General features: G+C 39.8%; 1 protein-coding gene across 6 annotated transcripts; it reads left to right on the forward strand.

The window, feature by feature from the left end:
* Nucleotides 1-2,707: 2,707 nt before the first annotated feature.
* Nucleotides 2,708-8,309, forward strand: LOC124000637 (Krueppel-like factor 4). Of its 6 annotated transcripts, none has more exons than XM_046307164.1 (7): nt 2,708-3,023; nt 3,279-3,409; nt 3,575-3,724; nt 3,910-4,025; nt 4,781-5,531; nt 5,693-5,860; nt 6,744-8,309. In XM_046307164.1, exons 4-7 carry the CDS (start codon nt 3,936-3,938, stop codon nt 6,917-6,919), a joined length of 1,185 nt encoding a protein of 394 aa, XP_046163120.1. In that variant the 5' UTR covers nt 2,708-3,023; nt 3,279-3,409; nt 3,575-3,724; nt 3,910-3,935; the 3' UTR covers nt 6,920-8,309. The 6 variants fall into 6 exon arrangements, with proteins under 6 accessions (XP_046163120.1, XP_046163122.1, XP_046163121.1 ...); XM_046307166.1 differs by having other exon boundaries at nt 3,329-3,409; XM_046307165.1 differs by having other exon boundaries at nt 3,332-3,409.
* Nucleotides 8,310-22,763: the final 14,454 nt, after the last annotated feature.

Raw genomic sequence — 22,763 nt, forward strand, 5'->3', positions numbered from 1 at the left:
AGGTAAGAGACTGTTTGAGTGGCTGCTGCAGGTAAGAGACTGTTGGAGCTGCTGCAGGTAAGAGACTGTTGGAGCTGCTGCAGGTAAGAGACTGTTGGAGCTGCTGCAGGTAAGAGACTGTTGGAGCTGCTGCTGCAGGTAAGAGACTGTTGGAGCTGTTGCTGCAGGTAAGAGACTGTTGGAGCTGCAGGTGCAGGTAAAAGACTGGCAGCATACTTCATCCATTCATTGATTGGACCAATCCTAGTGGCAATTTAACATGAGAACACACGCACACATCTCACACCATCAGATGTGTCATTTAGGTCAATTATGGAAGACATGACACCTCCACAGTACTGAGTTTACATGATCAGTGTTGATGTACAAAAATATGAAGTCAGTTTTCCTCATCAGGTTCTTATGATCATTTCTGGTAGATATGAAGTTTGGACAATGATAACTACATCCTCCTAAAGATTATGTGTGTGGACAAGGTAGACTATATTTAAAGTACCACAGCATTGTATTCTGGAGCACTATAACAGACAGGAAACTGCCAAAATAACGGAAACACTTGAGGAAATGAGAGATACAAAGTATAATGAAAGCAGGTGCTTCCACACAGGTGTGGTTCCTGAGTTAATTAAGCAATTAACATCCCATCATGCTTGGGGACATGTATAAAAGTTCTGGACAGGCCATTATTTTGGCTACTATAGATATGGCCCTTATAGGATGACAATGTCCCCATCCACAGCGGTTTTGGGTCTCCATGTTTTGTTTATTCAGTCCGTCTGGTAATTTTTTTTTCTGCTTCTGCTCCTGGTCTTGCTGGGTCTCAGTTTTCCCTGCCATCGCATCTCTCCTGAGGCACAAGTGGTCACTGAATGGGCATGAAGACAATATAAACCATATGCCATGGCCGTCTCAACCCAATTGACCATTTATGGGAGATTCTGGAGCAGAGCTTTCCACCACCATTTGAAAAAACAGCAAATGATAGAATTTCTTGTGGAAAAAGGGTGTCGCATCCCCCCAATAGAGTTCCAGAATCTGTGCCAAGGTGCATTGAAGATGTTCTGGCTCGTAGTGGCCCAACTCCTTATTAAGACACTTTATGTTGGTGTTTCCTTTATTTTGGAAGTTACCTGTAGATCAGAGTTGATACTATACGCCTAACGTAAATACATAAATAAAGAAAATCAAATTAGTTTTGTTAGAACATCAATTAAGTTATTCATATATATATTTTTTTAAATTAACCATCATAAAATGGCCTCATATAAGTACTAGTATGATGACTACACTGGAATGGATAGCCAACTGTAAATAGAACCATGAATTGATAGGAGGTACACAATGCTCTTTCTCTCTCTCCCTCTCTCTCTCTGAGCCAACCACCTCAGAAAGAGTTCAAAGTGTCCTCTATACAAAGACATTGTCCTCCATCATAAAGAATATGGCCATGCTGACATAATCCCTTTGTGTTTTTAAACCTGCTGCAGGAAACAGGTATTCTCTTATTTCAAAAAGACATTGTTTTAACTTATAACAAATACTTTCTCACCAACCAAAGTCAGGAGGTTCAGTCTATAAAATAGATATGTGATGGCTTCTGACAGTTGGCCTAGGCTATATCCTTAGAAATATGTTGATAGTGGAAAAATAATACCTGCAAACTAAGTCAAACAACTGTTCTACAACTATCATATCATGTCTCTACATTGAAAGGTAGATATCATGTTCTGTAAATGTGGTAATGAAGACAACCAATGGGATACTTGTTGACATGGCCCAACCGACAAGATCCTGATGCAACAGGATTGGTGGGCCAGTAGTGTTTGCTCTCCATACAGGACTCTAAACTGATAGACGTCTAACTACGGGACAGACAAAACATTTATGTTGGCTTCCAGCTCTGATCAAACACTGACAGCGTCAGCCCTCTTCAAAAACAACATGAGAGTGGGTTCAGAGATCATGCTAGTTTATAAGTATTACTGGTGTTATATAAATAGATGTACATAGTCATCGACATTGAGTGTACAAAACATTGGGGTCACCTGCTCTTTCCATGACAAACTGAACAGGTGAATGTTTCCTGTGTGTATCAAGAATGGTCCACCACCCAAAGGACATCTATAGCCAACTTGACACAACTGTGGGAAGTATTGGAGTCATGGGCCAGCATCCCTGTGAAACGCTTCCAACACCTTGTAGAGTCCATGCCCAGATTAATTGAGGCTGTTCTGAGGTTAAAAGGGGGTGCAACTTAATATTAGAAAGGTGTTCTTAATGTTTTGTACACTCAGTGTAGCATGTTGAGTATATAGTCATAATTGGAACTCAAACTGCCTATTCTATGGAAAGTTAACTGCCTATTCTATGGAAAGGACATTCATACAAAGCATGTTGTAATCCTGATCTCACATGAGGTTCAGAAATCATTTAATAATTTACTGTCCCACTCCTTCAATGATCACAAGACATGGTGTGAGACCTATGACCCCCTGAGGGAATGAGAAGTCATGGACACTTAGTTAACGTTAATCCTGAAGTGAGCCAATGCTTTTCTCATTTTATGATTACTTCATGTATAGGTTGATCATGCATATGGCCAAAACTATGTGGACACCCCTTCAAATTAGAGGATGTGGCTATTTTAGTCACACACGTTGCTGACAGGTGTATAAAATTGAGCACGCCGCCATGCAATGTCCATAGACAAACATTGGCAGCAGAATGGCCCGTACTGAAGAGCTCAGTGACTTTCAACGTGGCACCGTCATATGATGCCACCTTTCCTATATGTCAGTTCGTCAAATGTCAGCGCTGCTACAGCTGCCCGTCAACTGTAAGTGTTGTTATTGTGAAGTGGAAACGTATCGGTGCAACAACGGTATATATATACATATGTTGTTTAATTTTTTTCTTCACTTTTGCTAAAAACGCTCGGGCCCGCATGGCGCCTGTTGCCGAACCCTGGACAAGAGCGACATACCATCGAAGACGTACAGTAGAGGGGAGTGTCCCCGTTCCAGGTGAGCATTTGTTGTGTCTTCTATAGGAGTTACAATATCTGTGTCAATGAGTGCAGCTACAAGTCATTATTCCTATACTAACAAGCCTACTTTACATGCGCGCGTAAAACCTGTCCTTTAGAATTGCGTTGATCCGGTTTCCCTACATTAGTTCTTGATAAAAGGCAAACGGCATATAGGGCCTCCCTGTTGCCATCGCTCTGTTTTGTATGGATATAAACAGAAACAGTGAGTTTTTTTCTCTCTCTTTTTCAGCCCAGCACTCTCTTTGCTGTCGTCATGAACTGCACCTTCTTTTTTTCTAGCAGCGCGCGCAGTGTTGTTCCTGTCCTGCCTGGCTGTTGCTCAGCAACACGAAGGCGTGTCCACCAGCGATGATTTAAGCGGTAGGAAACCCTTGCCCGCTGTCACTTTGTCAGTTCAGTCTGTTCTCTAGTCCATGCATGGAAGTGGAATTGCTAAGGAGACGAGGGAATCCCCCTGTAGTGTCGCCTCACTCCTGATGAATTTGCATCAACGTTATTACCAAGCTTGTTTTTTATCGGTCTCAGTCTGCCTGTTCCATTCGCTGCGTCCACAAGCATGGCTTGGAGTGAAGTATAGCGCCACATCATCTCGGACTGTCAACCCGTGAAGAATACACAACTGATGCTGTACAACAAACGGTGTATTTACCAGAAGAAATTCATCAGAGGAACCAGGTAGGCCTATATTTTCATTGATGAGGTGCGGGTTCTTTTTCAGTTTGTCTATCCAGAATGTTGGGTTGCCATAATAAAGACATTGCGCTTGGATTTGATTCACTACGTTAGCCTATTCATTTTTGGGGGGGCGAAAACGAAAAGGATTGACGTCGATTTAAAAAATATATTTTTTGTTTATGCAGGCAACCCACCAAGTGACTTCGACAATATGGCATTGAGCGGGACGCTTTTGCCATCCATATCCACATTTGCAAGCGGCCCGAATGTCAATAATAAATCCATGGGACATGCGAATTTAGTGAGTATGGTCTACTATATTAGCTAATTATATATCAACAGTCTGACTAGCCTAAATAGGACATTCTGCATGTTTAATGATAGGTCAGCTCATAATCGGTTTTAATGTAGCCTATGTATTTTCTATGTAAATTCCTTTGCTTGACCTTATGTCATTGCCGCACTCCAGAATACCGCACCTCTGTTGGGGCGTGCACCAGCAAGTATAATTTTCAGTGTGGCTACTAACTGAGTGGAAGGTAGACTACTATAAATGTTTAGATTGCAGTAGTGGCATCCTATTGCTTTATTATAAGACTATTTGATTTAGGTTGTTGACTTATCTATTGCCAAATATATCATGAGAATATAGAATAGGCTATTAAATGTGACTATTTTAAGGATCTGAGGGTTCTTGTGTTTATATAGAAGCCTAACTAAAGTTCAACTAATCAATGCAGGTCTGGGATTACACACAAGAATATCTCCTGACACAATATTTTCTCAGATAGACGATACAGTTGACAAAGAATCATAGTTTTTATATATTTCAGTTAGATAGAGAGGGGGAATCTACAGGTAGCTGTATTTAACATTTGGCAATGGCATGTTATGACCTAAGACCTTGTCTCAATGATTTAGCCAAGGATATCCTATTAGATTATTCAAATTCCTAATTCTATGGACATTCAGCGTTATGTTAATTGAATGACTATGACCACAGGTGTCTTTCAGTCCTTGTGCTGTGTAGTAATGCGTTTCTCTTCCCTTCCCTAGAGATGGAAGGAGGATATCTCCACTGGCATGACCAAGAAAGAGCCTGAAGATCTGGACCTGCTAGACTATGACTTTATCCTGTCCAACACTATGCTTCAACAGCAGGCTGAGGCCATGGCAGCAAGCGGGTCCCAGAACCTGTCCCCTTCCCCGGGCTCCTACTCGTCCTACCAGCTCCCCTCTCCCCAGGACTCTGCCCACAGTGACATGCTGTACACCATCCCTGACATCAGTGACGTGTCCCCCTCTGGGGGGTTCGTGGCCGAACTGATGAGGCCTGAATTGGACCCAGCATACCTCCACCCCACCAGCCTCCATGGCAAGTTTGTGGTGAAGACCACCATGGATATGGCAGAATACGGCCAAAGCATTAATGTGATTAGTAAGGCCGGTGTTGGTGTCAGTGCTGCCACGGACCCCTCCTCCTTGCCTTTTGTTTGTCATATGATAAAGCAGGAGAACCCCAGCATGTGCAACATCACCCAACCCATGGATCTCCACCTTGGGGGGGTGAACTCACACTCCCAGCCCAGAACTGGACAGAGGCCTCACCTCGACCCCCACGGTTTCTCCCCAGGGGGGTGTCCTATGACAGCCAGCCGGTCAGCTTCATCTCTGTCTCCAGACCACCACCCTTCCAGCCAGGTGTTATCCCACCCCCAGATCCCTCTACCTGTCCAGGGCTACCACCACAGCTCTCCGACAAGCTATTCGCCCTTCCCTCAACAGCCTGGGTCTCTACGGTACCAAGGTCAGTACAACTTCAATCTAAGTGTTTTTGACCAAGAGATTTTTTTTCCACATTCATCATTTGCTGGTGCCTGACGTTGAGGTAAACTCTGAGGGGATGATGATGATGATGATGATGATGATGATGAAGCTCATCACTCCAACCTCTTCACCCCCGTCTAGAGCTTATGACCCCGGGCGGAGACTGTCTACCGGAGGAGCCCAAACCCAAACGCGGCCGGCGTTCCTGGCCCAGGAAGAGAATCGCAACACACACGTGTGACTACGCCGGCTGTGGGAAAACGTACACCAAGAGCTCCCACCTCAAAGCACATCACCGAACGCACACAGGTTGGTACACATGTTGGTTGTCTCATTGTTAAAACACTGTTTCAAACAGTTCTATGAAGTCAGAAGAACTTTAGGAAGCACTTTTTGTGTCAGACTTTATTTAAGGCATAGTTAGCCTACACCAACCTTTCAACCAGGTGTGTCGTTTTTCATTCCCATTGTCCTTCTTAATTATGTTTGACAGTATTCATTACTGTAGTTTATGGTTTATTATGGGATGGTAGGTCTTTCTTGATTCACAGTAGGAAACTTTGTAGGAAACTTTGACATGGAATTTTACATTAGATTAATATGAACTGGAGTTTTCCTTGTTTGTACTTTTTCCTTGTATGTCTCCTTGTATGTCTCCTTGTAAGGAGACATACATTTTAATGGCTGAAATCAAATGTATTGATTTTAACAGAACACTTTGTAATAGGCAGCAATGTGACCTTGTGTTTTAACTACAGATCTACATTGAGAGGATAATATTTATATATATATATATATATATATATATATATATATATATATAGTAATTCCAGCTAATTTCCCTCTGAAGTAACACTATATGTTCACCTATAACTCTTACCTTCCCTGCTACTCCAAGATGCTTGGCTGTTGTATTGCCAGCAGTAAATGACTCCACTGCATCATTATGGTAAAAGAGAGGGAGAGAGAGAAGCCTAGTTGGCAGGTGTTATGAACAGGCAACAGCAGCAGGTTGATACTGATCCTGTTCAAATACAACCGCAGGTTAATTCCTTTACAATTTAGGTACTGCAGGACAGGACCGACCTCTTTCTGTGGTGAGGAGAGTTTGGTCTGTTTTTACTCTAAGGAGAACAAACAAAATTCTAACACACCTCTCTCTGTGTGTGTGTGTATGTATTGTCATTACTAGGAGAGAAGCCTTATTGCTGTGACTGGGAGGGCTGCGGCTGGAAGTTTGCCCGTTCAGACGAGCTCACACGGCACTACAGGAAACACACGGGGCATCGCCCCTTCCAGTGCGCCAAGTGTGACAGGGCCTTCTCAAGGTCTGACCACTTGGCTCTACACATGAAGAGACACCTATGAGACACTCACTGGACACCATGGACCAATACTAAAATACTATAAATATTATTAAACAGCGACCTGAACTTGTGACTTACAAATAAACATTGCCTTCTAGCCATCCATTGTCAAAGCACCAATACAAGCTATGTGTTTCCTGGTAGTGTTACACTCTCAAGGGTCCAACCCTATGACTAAAGACTGTTCTTTGTCCATCTATGGGCTTGTGATCTGACATTTGACAAGACCCCTCAGAACAACTTCTTTTGTGGGACAAAACTGGAATTGCTCATCTATTTATCGACAAAACCTGGAGGACTAGGTGCCAACGTATGACTGGAAATGTATTAGCAGAGAGTTACAGGGACAGCCCTAGCCACTAAGCGACCACCGTTTTTTTTTTTATTGTCTGAAGATTATGATACATTTTCCTAAAATGTAAATTGCCTTTCACATACTAATGGGGGAGGAATCAGAAAGATCACATACTAATGGGGGAGGAATCAGAAAGATCACATACTAATGGGGGAGGAATCAGAAAGATCACATACTAATGGGGGAGGAATCAGAAAGATCACTACTGGAATTATTTGCATTATAAGTCAAAACTTTCTCAGAGCAAGCTCAACTTGCCCGACTGCTATAAATGCCATACATTATCTGTCTTTCAGTAAAATAATGGGGAGGAACCAGAAAGATCAGTTTCAGGCTACTGGAAGTCTTAGCAGTTTGGTTGTTTTTACTGCAATAATGGGTCAACCTCAGAGCAGGCTCAACTTGTGCGACTGTTCAGTTCACTTGACCCTGGCCCTTAATGTCATTCCCTGTATCGGTTATCAGGGAAACAAGAACCTCGGACAGAACACAGACGGAACACATCCTAGAGGCCTTCTCCATTCAATCAGAAACAGTCCATTTTGTCTTTGTGAAGTTCATACTGTTCAACATACTGTATTAGGCATTTATATTTATAATACTCTATTCTTCCAAGCCATTGACTTCAGGTACACTTTAAATGTATATGTTACAGGATGGTGCTCCAAGACTTTACTATGTTAAAAGGTACCAAAGAATTTGAAAAAGAAAACCGCTGAGAGTATAAAAGTGGTCTTGTCTGTGAGTTTCCTGGAGATCTCTTTTCTTCCACAATTTGACTTTAATCAGGTGAATTACTTTGCTCCTCATTGATGATGGCAATTTCTCAACGCGCTGTGGTCGCAAAGTGCAATAATGTTATATGAGACATTCATATTATTTTTTTAAAGAAATGAGTAACTCTGAACAAAGTTTTTTTTGTTTATAGACAAAATATGTTATATAATCTTGAATGTTGTACATTTGTAAATAAAATGCTTTTAAATGTTTTGTATTGTCTTTTACAACATAAAGAATAAAATATATTTGAAATGAACTTTTGGTGCACTGATCACTGCTGATTTTAGAGCACTGTTCTGTGAATTCTTCCATAATAGCATTTACCTGTACAGTGTTTTCATAAATGTATCGCTTATCTCAGCCATGTTAATCAAAATCAAGCTACATGATTATCTAGTTAAAATAAACAATATATTTTTGGATTGTCTATTTATGAAAATTAGAACACATTTTAATAATTTTACTAGGCAAGTCAGTTAAGAACAAATTCTTATTTTCAATGACGCCTAGGAACAGTGGGTTAACTGCCTGTTCAGGGGCAGAATGACAGATTTGTACCTTGTCAGCTCAGGGATTCGAACTTGCAACCTTTCAGTTACTAGTCCAACGCTCTAACCACTAGGCTACCCTTAAAGTAACTGCCCAATGTTTCCAGATTTCTACGGGTTTAATGGTGTTATTTCCAAAACATGGTAATTGAATCTGTGTTGGAATGGTGTGGGCTTACCAACAACAGAATGGTGTGGGCTTACCAACAACAGAATGGTGTGGGCTTACCAACAACAGAATGGTGTGGGCTTAACAACAGAATGGTGTGGGCAACAGAATGGTGTGGGCATACCAACAACAGAATGGTGTGGGCTTACCAACAACAGAATGGTGTGGGCTTACCAACAACAGAATGGTGTGGGCTTACCAACAACAGAATGGTGTGGGCTTACCAACAACAGAATGGTGTGGGCGTACCCTAACAACAGAATGGTGTGGGCGTACCAACAATAGAATGGTGTGGGCTTACCAACAACAGAATGGTGTGGGCGTACCCTAACAACAGAATGGTGTGGGCTTACCAACAACAGAATGGTGTGGGCTTACCAACAACAGAATGGTGTGGGCTTACCAACAACAGAATGGTGTGGGCTTACCAACAACAGAATGGTGTGGGCTTACCAACAACAGAATGGTGTGGGCTTACCAACAACAGAATGGTGTGGGCTTACCAACAACAGAATGGTGTGGGCTTACCAACAACAGAATGGTGTGGGCTTACCAACAACAGAATGGTGTGGGCTTACCAACAACAGAATGGTGTGGGCTTACCAACAACAGAATGGTGTGGGCTTACCAACAACAGAATGGTGTGGGATTACCAACAACAGAATGGTGTGGGCGTATACCGGTCATTAAAAATATTCATGTGAGTAGACACTAATGGGCCAGCTTATACTCCTCTATGAGCAAATGACAAGCACTGTTTGAGATACAACTTTGAGGTGGGGTTTCTTAAGTGGTTTTTTTTCTCTCCAATTTATGTTTTGGCCACAAATAGTAGAGAATGAGTCAGCAACATTATTTGAGTTAATTAACAGAAAATACACTTTTTAAAGTGACATTTCCACTGACAGTTATTTTAAGATCTTCATTATTATGCTTAATAATGCTTGTGTGGTTTTTCAAAGCTGCAGTATATACACGTCATAATGCACGTCATACTCATTGCAAGCATCCAAGTTATAGAGTTTCTGTTTCTAGCTATTTCAACAAATGTAAATACATCTTATATAAAATAGTTATTAAACTAGTTATACATAAATATTTATGAAGATAGACCCCTGTTTACCTGTTCGAATTCATTTAATAAGAGTTCCCCAACTCTTATTTTATAGTTTTGTCAGGAATAAACAGCACTTTAAAAATGCATCAATAGGCCACAGCAGGCTCACACAATGTTACTCCCTTTCTAATAATGAGACCGCCTCGAGCCGTGGAAGACAATGACACACCGTTAAAAAGATGTTCACAAAATGCACTTCTCCATGTCCTGTTACCAAGGCGTTCTCTTTTCACCTGTCAGGAAGAATTAAGAGGTAAGCCAAGTTATTGGCTAGCATTCAGCACCGACACAAAATATACATTCAACTTTGAAACATACACTGAAGTTAGCCTAGAAGCATCAAGTACAACCAACTGAATCCAAACGTATAAGGAACTTAGGCCCGTGTCTCAGATTATAATTGTTGCATGATCTAGGATCAGTTTAGCCTTTTAGATCATGAGTACGATTACATGAACAGATGTCACCTGATCCTAGATCAGCACTCCTACTCTAAGACACTTTATGAGTACGGGCCCTAGGAGGAGATACAGTTGAAGTCGGAAGTTTACATACACTTAGGTTGAAGTCATTAAAACTTGTTTTTCCACCTCTCCACACATTTCTTGTTAACAAACTATAGTTTTGGCAAGTCGGTTAGGACATCATGACACTTCCGACTTCAACTGTATATTGAAGACAATTCTTATTGCCAAAGTTTTCTAGTTACTGTCCAGTTATCTGCAGGGTTGCTAATTACATGTACATTAAGTCATGAAGCATCATTGAACCTTTTGTTTTCCATTGACATTGTAAGGATTTTTAGAGAAGGGATCTTAACTGCCATCTTAGTTATTGAGTAAATATATGACCCTTTCTGTAGGCTATTATTGCTATTAGGCGATTGTTCAGGCTATCAGCATTCAAATGTTTTGCTTCCAGCTTGTTTTAACGGTACTTTTACTGAAAACAGACATGTGTGAACTAAAGGGGAACCCCCTGGGCGAAACCCAAGGGAGCATATCCAATAGATTTGCCTATCCTCATTAGGAAGGATGTAAATTCACTGGAAACTTGGCTAACTAGACACTGTTTGTTGTGTGTTTGTTACCACTGCAAAAGCATTGCATGAAGCCAAGTTTGGGTGGAAGTCAGTGGGAAGATCTGAGATCAAGGGAAATATTGCTACAGGCATGGGTGTAGGGGGAGGGCTATTGCCCCAACAACTGCTTTCAGTGTGTTTGCATACAAGTGATTCACAGAGCTTTAAATGTACACTGGAATGTAAATACTATCAATAGATCTGGTGAAATGACCTGTGTTTTAAATAGACATTAATTACTAGGAGTATCTCTCCCATAAACATTAACACAATAATACATTGCTTTGGGTTTGGTGTGTTTACCAATATGCAAATGATTCACAGAGATTTAAATAAATGCAGGTATGTAAAAAGTATCAGTGGCCTTAGATCCTACCTTCCTCATAAATCTATTGTGAGTGGAAATACCTGTTTTTTTGGTATCTCCTCCTTCCTCCACCAGTGTCTCTCTCCCTCCTCCCTCCACCGGTTTCTTCCTTCCTCCTCCTCCCTCCACCAGTGTCTCCCTCCTCCTCCTTCCACCGGTGTCTCCCTCCTCCTCCCTCCACCGGTGTCTCCCTCCTCCTCACTCCACCAGTGTCTCCCTCCTCCTCCCTCCACCGGTGTCTCCCTACTCCTCCCTCCACCAGTGTCTCCCTCCTCCTCCCTCCACCGGTGTCTCCCTCCTCCTCCCTCCACCAGTGTCTCCCTCCTCCTCCCTCCACCGGTGTCTCCCTCCTCCTTCCTCCACCAGTGTCTCCCTCCTCCTCCCTCCACCGGTGTCTCCCTCCTCCTCCCTCCACCAGTGTCTCCCTCCTCCTCCCTCCACCGGTGTCTCCCTCCTCCTCCCTCCACCAGTGTCTCCCTCCTCCTCCCTCCACCGGTGTCTCCCCTCCTCCTCCCTCCACCAGTGTCTCCCTCCTCCTCCCTCCACCGGTGTCTCCCTCCTCCTCCCTCCACCAGTGTCTCCCTCCTCCTCCCTCCACCGGTGTCTCCCTCCTCCTCCCTCCACCGGTGTCTCCCTCCTCCTCCCTCCACCAGTGTCTCCCTCCTAGCAATAAGACTGCTTAATAGCAATAAGACTGCTTAATAGCAATACGACTGCTAAATAGCAACAAGACTGTTTAATAGCAACAAGACTGCTTAATAGCAAAAAGACTGCTTAATAGCAACAAGACTGCTTAATAGCAACAAGACTGCTTAATAGCAACAAGACTGCTTAATAGCAATAAGACTAAATAGTAACAAGACTGCTTAATAGCAACAAGACCGCTTAGTAGCAATAAGACTGCTTAATAGCAACAAGACTGCTTAATAGCAACAAGACTGCTTAATAGCCATAAGACTGCTTAATAGCAATAAGACTGCTTAATAGCAACAAGACTGCTTAATAGCCATAAGACTGCTTAATAGCAACAAGACTGCTTAATAGCCATAAGACTGCTTAATAGCCATAAGAATGCTTAATAGCAACAAGACTGCCCACCCTTAATAGCCATAAGACTGCTTAATACCCTACTCATTCTCCAAACCCTGCTTAATACCCTACCCATCCCTTTCCATAAGACTGACTTAATAGCCATAAGACTGCTTAATAAAACCCTCCCACCCCCTTCCCCAAACCCACCCTACCCCTTCCCCAAACCAACCCACCCCAGCAATAAGACTGCTTAATAGCAACAAGACTGCTTAATAGCCATAAGACTGCTTAATAGCAACAAGACTGCTTAATAGCCATAAGACTGCTTAATAGCCATAAGACTGCTTAATAGCCATAAGACTAAATAGCAACAAGACTGCTTCCACCCCTCTACAGTGCTTCCACCAGCAGCCCAAGACATAAGACTAAATAGCAACAAGACTGCCCTTAATAGCGACAAGACTGCCCTTAATAGCAACAAGACTGCAGTTAATAGCCATAAGACTGCCCTTAATAGGGGTACAATAAGACTGCTGGATAATAGCAACAAGACTGCTTAATAGATGCCATAAGACTGACTGGCTAATAGCAACAAGACTGCTTAATAGCCATAAGACTGCTTAATAGCCATAAGACTGCCAAATAGCCATAAGACACCCAAGTTCAAATAGCAACAAGACTGCTTCCACCCCCAGCTTCCACCCCCCCAAGACATAAGACTAAATAGCAACAAGACTGCTTAATAGCGACAAGACTGCTAAATAACCATAAGACTGCTAAATAACCATAAGACTGCTAAATAACCATAAGAATAAATAGCAACAAGACTGCTTAATAGCAACAAGACGGCTAAATAGCAATAAGACTAAATAGCAACAAGACTGCTTAATAGCAACAAGACTGCTAAATAGCAATAAGACTAAATAGCAACAAGACTGCTTAATAGCAACAAGACTACTAAATAGCAACAAGACTGCTAAATAGCAACAAGACTGCTTAATAGCAACAAGACTGCTTAATAGCCATAAGACTGCTTAATAGCCATAAGACTGCTTAATAGCAACAAGACTGCTTAATAGCAACAAGACTGCTTAATAGCAACAAGACTGCTTAATAGCAATAAGACTGCTTAATAGCAACAAGACTGCTTAATAGCAACAAGACTGCTTAATAGCCATAAGACTGCTTAATAGCCATAAGACTGCTTAATAGCAATAAGACTGCTTAATAGCCATAAGACTAAATAGCAACAAGACTGCTAAATAGCAACAAGACTGCTTAATAGCAACAAGACTGCTTAATAGCCATAAGACTGCTTAATAGCAATAAGACTGCTTAATAGCAACAAGACTGCTTAATAGCCATAAGACTGCTTATTAGCCATAAGACTGCTTCATAGCCATAAGACTGCTTAATAGCAATAAGACTAAATAGCAACAAGACTGCTTAATAGCAACAAGACTGCTAAATAGCAATAAGACTAAATATCAATAAGACTGCTTAATAGCAACAAGACTGCTTAATAGCAATACGACTGCTAAATAGCAACAAGACTGCTTAATAGCAACAAGACTGCTTAATAGCAACAAGACTGCTTAATAGCAACAAGACTGCTTAATAGCAATAAGACTAAATAGCAACAAGACTGCTTAATAGCAACAAGACTGCTTAGTAACAAGACCGCTTAAGACTGCTTAATAGCAACAAGACTGCTTAATAGCAACAAGACTGCTTAATAGCCATAAGACTGCTTAATAGCAATAAGACTGCTTAATAGCAACAAGACTGCTTAATAGCAACAAGACTGCTTAATAGCCATAAGACTGCTTAATAGCAACAAGACTGCTTAATAGCCATAAGACTGCTTAATAGCCATAAGACTGCTTAATAGCCATAAGACTGCTTAATAGCCATAAGACTAAATAGCAACAAGACTGCTTCCACCCCCTGCTTCCACCCGCCCAAGACATAAGACTAAATAGCAACAAGACTGCTTAATAGCGACAAGACTGCTTAATAGCAACAAGACTGCTTAATAGCCATAAGACTGCTTAATAGCAATAAGACTGCTTAATAGCAACAAGACTGCTTAATAGCCATAAGACTGCTTAATAGCAACAAGACTGCTTAATAGCCATAAGACTGCTTAATAGCCATAAGACTGCTTAATAGCCATAAGACTAAATAGCAACAAGACTGCTTCCACCCCCTGCTTCCACCCCCCCAAGACATAAGACTAAATAGCAACAAGACTGCTTAATAGCGACAAGACTGCTAAATAACCATAAGACTGCTAAATAACCATAAGACTAAATAGCAACAAGACTGCTTAATAGCAACAAGACTGCTAAATAGCAATAAGACTAAATAGCAACAAGACTGCTTAATAGCAACAAGACTGCTAAATAGCAATAAGACTAAATAGCAACAAGACTGCTTAATAGCAACAAGACTGCTAAATAGCAATAAGACTAAATAGCAACAAGACTGCTAAATAGCAACAAGACTGCTTAATAGCAACAAGACTGCTTAATAGCAACAAGACTGCTTAATAGCAATACGACTGCTAAATAGCAACAAGACTGTTTAATAGCAACAAGACTGCTTAATAGCAACAAGACTGCTTAGTAGCAATAAGACTGCTTAATAGCAACAAGACTGCTTAATAGCAATGAGACTGCTTAATAGCCATAAGACTGCTTAATAGCCATAAGACTGCTTAATAGCAATAATACTGCTTAATAGCCATAAGACTAAATAGCAACAAGACTGCTAAATAGCAACAAGACTGCTTAATAGCAACAAGACTGCTTAATAGCCATAAGACTGCTTAATAGCCATAAGACTGCTTAATAGCCATAAGACTGCTTAATAGCAACAAGACTGCTTAATAGACATAAGACTGCTTAATAGCAATACGACTGCTAAATAGCAACAAGACTGTTTAATAGCAACAAGACTGCTTAATAGCAACAAGACTGCTTAATAGCAACGAGACTGCTTAATAGTCATAAGACTGCTTAATAGCCATAAGACTGCTTAATAGCAATAAGACTGCTTAATAGCCATAAGACTAAATTGCAACAAGACTGCTAAATAGCAACAAGACTGCTTAATAGCAACAAGACTGCTAAATAGCAATAAGACTAAATAGCAACAAGACTGCTAAATAGCAACAAGACTGCTTAATAGCAACAAGACTGCTTAATAGCAACAAGACTGCTTAATAGCAATACGACTGCTAAATAGCAACAAGACTGTTTAATAGCAACAAGACTGCTTAATAGCAACAAGACCGCTTAGTAGCAATAAGACTGCTTAATAGCAACAAGACTGCTTAATAGCAACGAGACTGCTTAATAGCCATAAGACTGCTTAATAGCCATAAGACAGCTTAATAGCAATAAGACTGCTTAATAGCAATAAGACTAAATAGCAACAAGACTGCTTAATAGCAACAAGACTGCTAAATAGCAATAAGACTAAATAGCAATAAGACTGCTTAATAGCAACAAGACTGCTTAATAGCAATACGACTGCTAAATAGCAACAAGACTGTTTAATAGCAACAAGACTGCTTAATAGCAAGAAGACTGCTTAATAGCAACAAGACTGCTTAATAGCAACAAGACTGCTTAATAGCAACAAGACTGCTTAATAGCAATAAGACTAAATAGCAACAAGACTGCTTAATAGCAACAAGACCGCTTAGTAGCAATAAGACTGCTTAATAGCAACAAGACTGCTTAATAGCAACAAGACTGCTTAATAGCCATAAGACTGCTTAATAGCAATAAGACTGCTTAATAGCAACAAGACTGCTTAATAGCCATAAGACTGCTTAATAGCAACAAGACTGCTTAATATCCATAAGACTGCTTAATAGCAATAAGACTGCTTAATAGCAACAAGACTGCTTAATAGCCATAAGACTGCTTAATAGCAACAAGACTGCTTAATAGCCATAAGACTGCTTAATAGCCATAAGAATGCTTAATAGCAATAAGACTGCTTAATAGCAACAAGACTGCTTAATAGCCATAAGACTGCTTAATAGCCATAAGACTGCTTAATAGCCATAAGACTGCTTAATAGCAATAAGTCTGCTTAATAGCAACAAGACTGCTTAATAGCCATAAGACTGCTTATTAGCCATAAGACTTCTTAATAGCCATAAGACTGCATAATAGCAATAAGACTGCTTAATAGCAATAAGACTGCTTAATAGCAATAAGACTGCTTAGTAGCCATAAGACTGCTTAATAGCAACAAGACTGCTTAATAGCCATAAGACTGCTTAATAGCAACAAGACTGCTTAATAGCCATAAGACTGCTTAATAGCCATAAGACTGCTTAATAGCAATAAGACTGCTTAATAGCAACAAGACTGCTTAATAGCCATAAGACTGCTTAATAGCAACAAGACTGCTTAATAGCCATAAGACTGCTTAATAGCAACAAGACTGCTTAATAGCCATAAGACTGCTTAATAGCCATAATACTGCTTAATAGCAACAAGACTGCTTAATAGCCATAAGACTGCTTAATAGCCATAAGACTGCTTAATAGCCATAAGACTGCTTAATAGCAATAAGACTGCTTAATAGCAACAAGACTGCTTAATAGCCATAAGACTGCTTAATAGCAACAAGACTGCTTAATAGCAACAAGACTGCTAAATAGCAATAAGACTAAATAGCAATAAGACTGCTTAATAGCAATAAGACTGCTTAATAGCAATACGACTGCTAAATAGCAACAAGACTGTTTAATAGCAACAAGACTGCTTAATAGCAAAAAGACTGCTTAATAGCAACAAGACTGCTTAATAGCAACAAGACTGCTTAATAGCAACAAGACTGCTTAATAGCAATAAGACTAAATAGTAACAAGACTGCTTAATAGCAACAAGACCGCTTAGTAGCAATAAGACTGCTTAATAGCAACAAGACTGCTTAATAGCAACAAGACTGCTTAATAGCCATAAGACTGCTTAATAGCAATAAGACTGCTTAATAGCAACAAGACTGCTTAATAGCCATAAGACTGCTTAATAGCAACAAGACTGCTTAATAGCCATAAGACTGCTTAATAGCAATAAGACTGCTTAATAGCAACAAGACTGCTTAATAGCAACAAGACTGCTTAATAGCAACAAGACTGCTTAATAGCAATAAGACTAAATAGTAACAAGACTGCTTAATAGCAACAAGACTGCTTAATAGCCATAAGACAATAAGACTGCTTAATAGCAACAAGACTGCTTAATAGCAACAAGACTGCTTAATAGCCATAAGACTGCTTAATAGCAATAAGACTGCTTAATAGCAACAAGACTGCTTAATAGCCATAAGACTGCTTAATAGCAACACGACTGCTTAATAGCCATAAGACTGCTTAATAGCAATAAGACTGCTTAATAGCAACAAGACTGCTTAATAGCCATAAGACTGCATAATAGCAATAAGACTGCTTAATAGCAATAAGACTGCTTAGTAGCCATAAGACTGCTTAATAGCAACAAGACTGCTTAATAGCCATAAGACTGCTTAATAGCAACAAGACTGCTTAATAGCCATAAGACTGCTTAATAGCCATAAGACTGCTTAATAGCAATAAGACTGCTTAATAGCAACAAGACTGCTTAATAGCCATAAGACTGCTTAATAGCCATAAGACTGCTTAATAGCAACAAGACTGCTTAATAGCCATAAGACTGCTTAATAGCAACAAGACTGCTTAATAGCCATAAGACTGCTTAATAGCCATAAGACTGCTTAATAGCAACAAGACTGCTTAATAGCCATAAGACTGCTTAATAGCCATAAGACTGCTTAATAGCCATAAGACTGCTTAATAGCAATAAGACTGCTTAATAGCAACAAGACTGCTTAATAGCCATAAGACTGCTTAATAGCAACAAGACTGCTTAATAGCAACAAGACTGCTAAATAGCAATAAGACTAAATAGCAATAAGACTGCTTAATAGCAACAAGACTGCTTAATAGCAATACAACTGCTAAATAGCAACAAGACTGTTTAATAGCAACAAGACTGCTTAATAGCAACAAGACTGCTTAATAGCAACAAGACTGCTTAATAGCAACAAGACTGCTTAATAGCAACAAGACTGCTTAATAGCAATAAGACTAAATAGTAACAAGACTGCTTAATAGCAACAAGACCGCTTATTAGCAATAAGACTGCTTAATAGCAACAAGACTGCTTAATAGCAACAAGACTGCTTAATAGCCATAAGACTGCTTAATAGCAATAAGACTGCTTAATAGCAACAAGACTGCTTAATAGCCATAAGACTGCTTAATAGCAACACGACTGCTTAATAGCCATAAGACTGCTTAATAGCAATAAGACTGCTTAATAGCAACAAGACTGCTTAATAGCCATAAGACTGCTTAATAGCAACAAGACTGCTTAATAGCCATAAGACTGCTTAATAGCCATAAGAATGCTTAATAGCAATAAGACTGCTTAATAGCAACAAGACTGCTTAATAGCCATAAGACTGCATAATAGCAATAAGACTGCTTAATAGCAATAAGACTGCTTAATAGCAATAAGACTGCTTAGTAGCCATAAGACTGCTTAATAGCAACAAGACTGCTTAATAGCCATAAGACTGCTTAATAGCAACAAGACTGCTTAATAGCCATAAGACTGCTTAATAGCCATAAGACTGCTTAATAGCAATAAGACTGCTTAATAGCAACAAGACTGCTTAATAGCCATAAGACTGCTTAATAGCAACAAGACTGCTTAATAGCCATAAGACTGCTTAATAGCAACAAGACTGCTTAATAGCCATAAGACTGCTTAATAGCCATAAGACTGCTTAATAGCAACAAGACTGCTTAATAGCCATAAGACTGCTTAATAGCCATAAGACTGCTTAATAGCCATAAGACTGCTTAATAGCAATAAGACTGCTTAATAGCAACAAGACTGCTTAATAGCCATAAGACTGCTTAATAGCAACAAGACTGCTTAATAGCAACAAGACTGCTAAATAGCAATAAGACTAAATAGCAATAAGACTGCTTAATAGCAACAAGACTGCTTAATAGCAATACGACTGCTAAATAGCAACAAGACTGTTTAATAGCAACAAGACTGCTTAATAGCAACAAGACTGCTTAATAGCAACAAGACTGCTTAATAGCAACAAGACTGCTTAATAGCAACAAGACTGCTTAATAGCAACAAGACTGCTTAATAGCAATAAGACTAAATAGCAACAAGACTGCTTAATAGCAACAAGACCGCTTAGTAGCAATAAGACTGCTTAATAGCAACAAGACTGCTTAATAGCAACAAGACTGCTTAATAGCCATAAGACTGCTTAATAGCAATAAGACTGCTTAATAGCAACAAGACTGCTTAATAGCCATAAGACTGCTTAATAGCAACAAGACTGCTTAATAGCCATAAGACTGCTTAATAGCAATAAGACTGCTTAATAGCAACAAGACTGCTTAATAGCCATAAGACTGCTTAATAGCAACAAGACTGCTTAATAGCCATAAGACTGCTTAATAGCCATAAGAATGCTTAATAGCAATAAGACTGCTTAATAGCAACAAGACTGCTTAATAGCCATAAGACTGCTTAATAGCCATAAGACTGCTTAATAGCCATAAGACTGCTTAATAGCAATAAGTCTGCTTAATAGCAACAAGACTGCTAAATAGCCATAAGACTGCTTATTAGCCATAAGACTTCTTAATAGCCATAAGACTGCATAATAGCAATAAGACTGCTTAATAGCAATAAGACTGCTTAATAGCAATAAGACTGCTTAGTAGCCATAAGACTGCTTAATAGCAACAAGACTGCTTAATAGCCATAAGACTGCTTAATAGCAACAAGACTGCTTAATAGCCATAAGACTGCTTAATAGCCATAAGACTGCTTAATAGCAATAAGACTGCTTAATAGCAACAAGACTGCTTAATAGCCATAAGACTGCTTAATAGCAACAAGACTGCTTAATAGCCATAAGACTGCTTAATAGCAACAAGACTGCTTAATAGCCATAAGACTGCTTAATAGCAATAAGACTGCTTAATAGCAACAAGACTGCTTAATAGCCATAAGACTGCTTATTAGCCATAAGACTGCTTAATAGCCATAAGACTGCATAATAGCAATAAGACTGCTTAATAGCCATAAGACTGCTTATTAGCCATAAGACTGCTTAATAGCAACAAGACTGCTTAATAGCCATAAGACTGCTTATTAGCCATAAGACTGCTTAATAGCCATAAGACTGCATAATAGCAATAAGACTGCTTAATAGCAATAAGACTGCTTAATAGCAATAAGACTGCTTAATAGCCATAAGACTAAATAGCAACAAGACTGCTAAATAGTTAATTACACGGACAATCTGAACTGACCATATCTTGCAGACTCACAACATTACATTACATTTACATTTAAGTCATTTAGCAGACGCTCTTATCCAGAGCGACTTACAAATTGGTGCATTCACCTTATGATATTAATGTCCAATCAAATCCATTTAATATTCATATTGATATATATATATATTCATATGACATCCAGGTGAATGCACAAGACTATATATACACACTATATACACACACACACACACACAATGTAATCACACACACACACACACACACACACACACACACACACACACACACACACACACACACACACACACACACACACACACACACACACACACACACACACACACACACACACACACACACACACGACACCGACACTCTCACACAAAACCCAGACACATTCACGACACACACACACACACACACACACACACATCATATGCTGCTGCAATTCTGTTCTTTATTTTACTCTTATTCTTATCTATCCTGATGCCTAGTCACTTTACCCTGTCTTCATGTACATATCTACCTCAAATGCCTTATTATTATCTATCCTGATATCTAGTCACTTTACCCTGCCTTCATGTACATATCTACCTCAACTACCTTCTTATTATCTATCCTGATGCCTAGTCACTTTACCCTGTCTTCATGTACATATCTACCTCAAATACCTTATTATTATCTATCCTGATGTCTAGTCACTTTACCCTGCCTTCATGTACATATCTACCTCAACTACCTTCTTATTATCTATCCTGATGTCTAGTTACTTTACCCTGCCTTTATGTACATATCTACTTCAAATACCTTATTATTATCTATCCTGATGTCTAGTCACTTTACCCTGCCTTCATGTACATACTTCAAATACCTTAATCTTATCTATCCTGATGCCTAGTCACTTTGCCCTGCCTTCATGTACATATCTACTTCAAATACCTTATTATTATCTATCCTGATGCCTAGTCACTTTACCCTGCCTTCATGTACATATCTACCTGAAATACCTTCTTATTATCTATCCTGATGCCTAGTCACTTTGCCCTGCCTTCGTGTACCTATCTACCTGAAATACCTTATTATTATCTATCCTGATGCCGAGTCACTATACCCTGGCTTTATGTACAGTACTTGTCTACCTCAAATACCTTATTATTATCTATACTGATTCCTAGTCTATACTATGGCTTCATGTACATACTGTATCTACCTCAAATACCTTATCATTATCTATCCTGATGCATAATCACTATCCTGATGGCTAATCACTGTACCCTGGCTTTATGTACAGTACTTGTCTACCTCAAATACTGTGTACCCCTGCACATTGATCTGGTACTAGTACTCCCTGTATATAGCTCAACATTGATCTGGTACTGGTACTCCCTATATATAGCTCCTCGTTGATCTGGTACTGGTACTCCCTGTATATAGCTCCACATTGATCTGGTACTGCCTGTATATAGCTCCACATTGATCTGGTACTCCCTGTATATAGCTCCACATTGATCTGGTACTAGTACTCCCTATATATAGCTCAACATTGATCTGGTACTGGTACTCCCTATATATAGCTCCTCGTTGATCTGGTACTGGTACTCCCTGTATATAGCTCCACATTGATCTGGTACTGGTACTCCCTGTATATAGCTCCACATTGATCTGGTACTCCCTGTATATAGCTCCACATTGATCTGGTACTAGTACTCCCTATATATAGCTACACATTGATCTGGTACTAGTACTCCCTGTATATAGCTCCACATTGATCTGGTACGAGTACTCCCTGTATATAGCTCCACATTGATCTGGTACTAGTAGTCCCTGTATATAGCTCCACATTGATCTGGTACTGGTACTCCCTGTATATAGCTCCACATTGATCTGGTACTCCCTGTATATAGCTCCACATTGATCTGGTACTGGTACTCCCTGTATATAGCTACACATTGATCTGGTACTAGTACTCCCTATATATAGCTACACATTGAT

Source organism: Oncorhynchus gorbuscha, linkage group LG16, assembly GCF_021184085.1.
Source record: "Oncorhynchus gorbuscha isolate QuinsamMale2020 ecotype Even-year linkage group LG16, OgorEven_v1.0, whole genome shotgun sequence".
NCBI classification, from domain to species: domain Eukaryota; kingdom Metazoa; phylum Chordata; class Actinopteri; order Salmoniformes; family Salmonidae; genus Oncorhynchus; species Oncorhynchus gorbuscha.

What these genes read in the sequence shown, in the direction of transcription:
- LOC124000637 (XM_046307164.1), top strand. Translation starts at nt 3,936, where the DNA reads ATGGCATTGAGCGGGACGCTTTTGCCATCCATATCCACATTTGCAAGC. An exon ending in CCATGGGACATGCGAATTTA is followed by an intron (nt 4,026 to 4,780) that starts GTGAGTATGGTC and finishes TCCCTTCCCTAG; the next exon opens with AGATGGAAGGAGGATATCTC. An exon ending in TGGGTCTCTACGGTACCAAG is followed by an intron (nt 5,532 to 5,692) that starts GTCAGTACAACT and finishes ACCCCCGTCTAG; the next exon opens with AGCTTATGACCCCGGGCGGA.